The following is a 497-nucleotide window of genomic DNA, read 5'->3' on the forward strand; positions in this document are numbered from 1 at the left end:
CAGTGGGCACCAAATTATCCCCTCCCTCCCTCTCTCCCTGCACCCTCCCATTATCTTCTAACCTTAAGTACTCTGAAAAAGAACTGAGGCAGCGGCCTAAAGACGCAGTTCCTGGCAGTGACCCCCCACCCCCACCCGCGTCCCCGTTACACAGGTGTCGCCTTCGCCGTGCCTAGCACTGTCCCAAGACCATGGCCGGCCCACCAGCCGCCGAAGTCTGAAAGCCTCGTCCGGGGGAGGACAACGGGGAACTCCAGCCCGGACACATCCACAGCCCGGGCTGGAGCGGGGCTCTTCCAGGCCCGGTGACATCTGTGGCAGCGGCCCGTCCCCAAAGAATCCCTTCCGCATTCTTCCTGCTCTGTTCCCGAGTCCAGGCCCGTCTCCCTCCTGGAGCAAGGGCCCGCCGGGTCCGGAAGCCTCTCCCAGCTCCGGGCTGGTCACGTCGGACACCGACCCGGCAGACCAAGTGCGAACAGCCGGCGGCGGGGGCGCCC

The 497-nt window shown here is 65.8% G+C and overlaps 1 protein-coding gene across 1 annotated transcript in view; it reads right to left on the reverse strand.

Moving 5' to 3' along the window:
• Positions 1 to 351, reverse strand: part of PPIC (peptidylprolyl isomerase C (cyclophilin C)) — a 14297-nt gene extending 13946 nt beyond the window's left edge. The window contains exon 1 of the mRNA XM_008566517.1: positions 151 to 351. Coding sequence (XP_008564739.1) covers positions 151 to 351 — 201 coding nt within the window. The remainder of the gene's footprint in view (positions 1 to 150) is intronic.
• Between the last annotated feature and the right edge of the window lie 146 nt (positions 352 to 497).

The sequence above is a fragment of the Galeopterus variegatus genome, unplaced genomic scaffold (genome assembly GCF_000696425.1).
Source record: "Galeopterus variegatus unplaced genomic scaffold, G_variegatus-3.0.2 Scaffold249, whole genome shotgun sequence".
NCBI classification, from domain to species: Eukaryota; Metazoa; Chordata; class Mammalia; order Dermoptera; family Cynocephalidae; genus Galeopterus; species Galeopterus variegatus.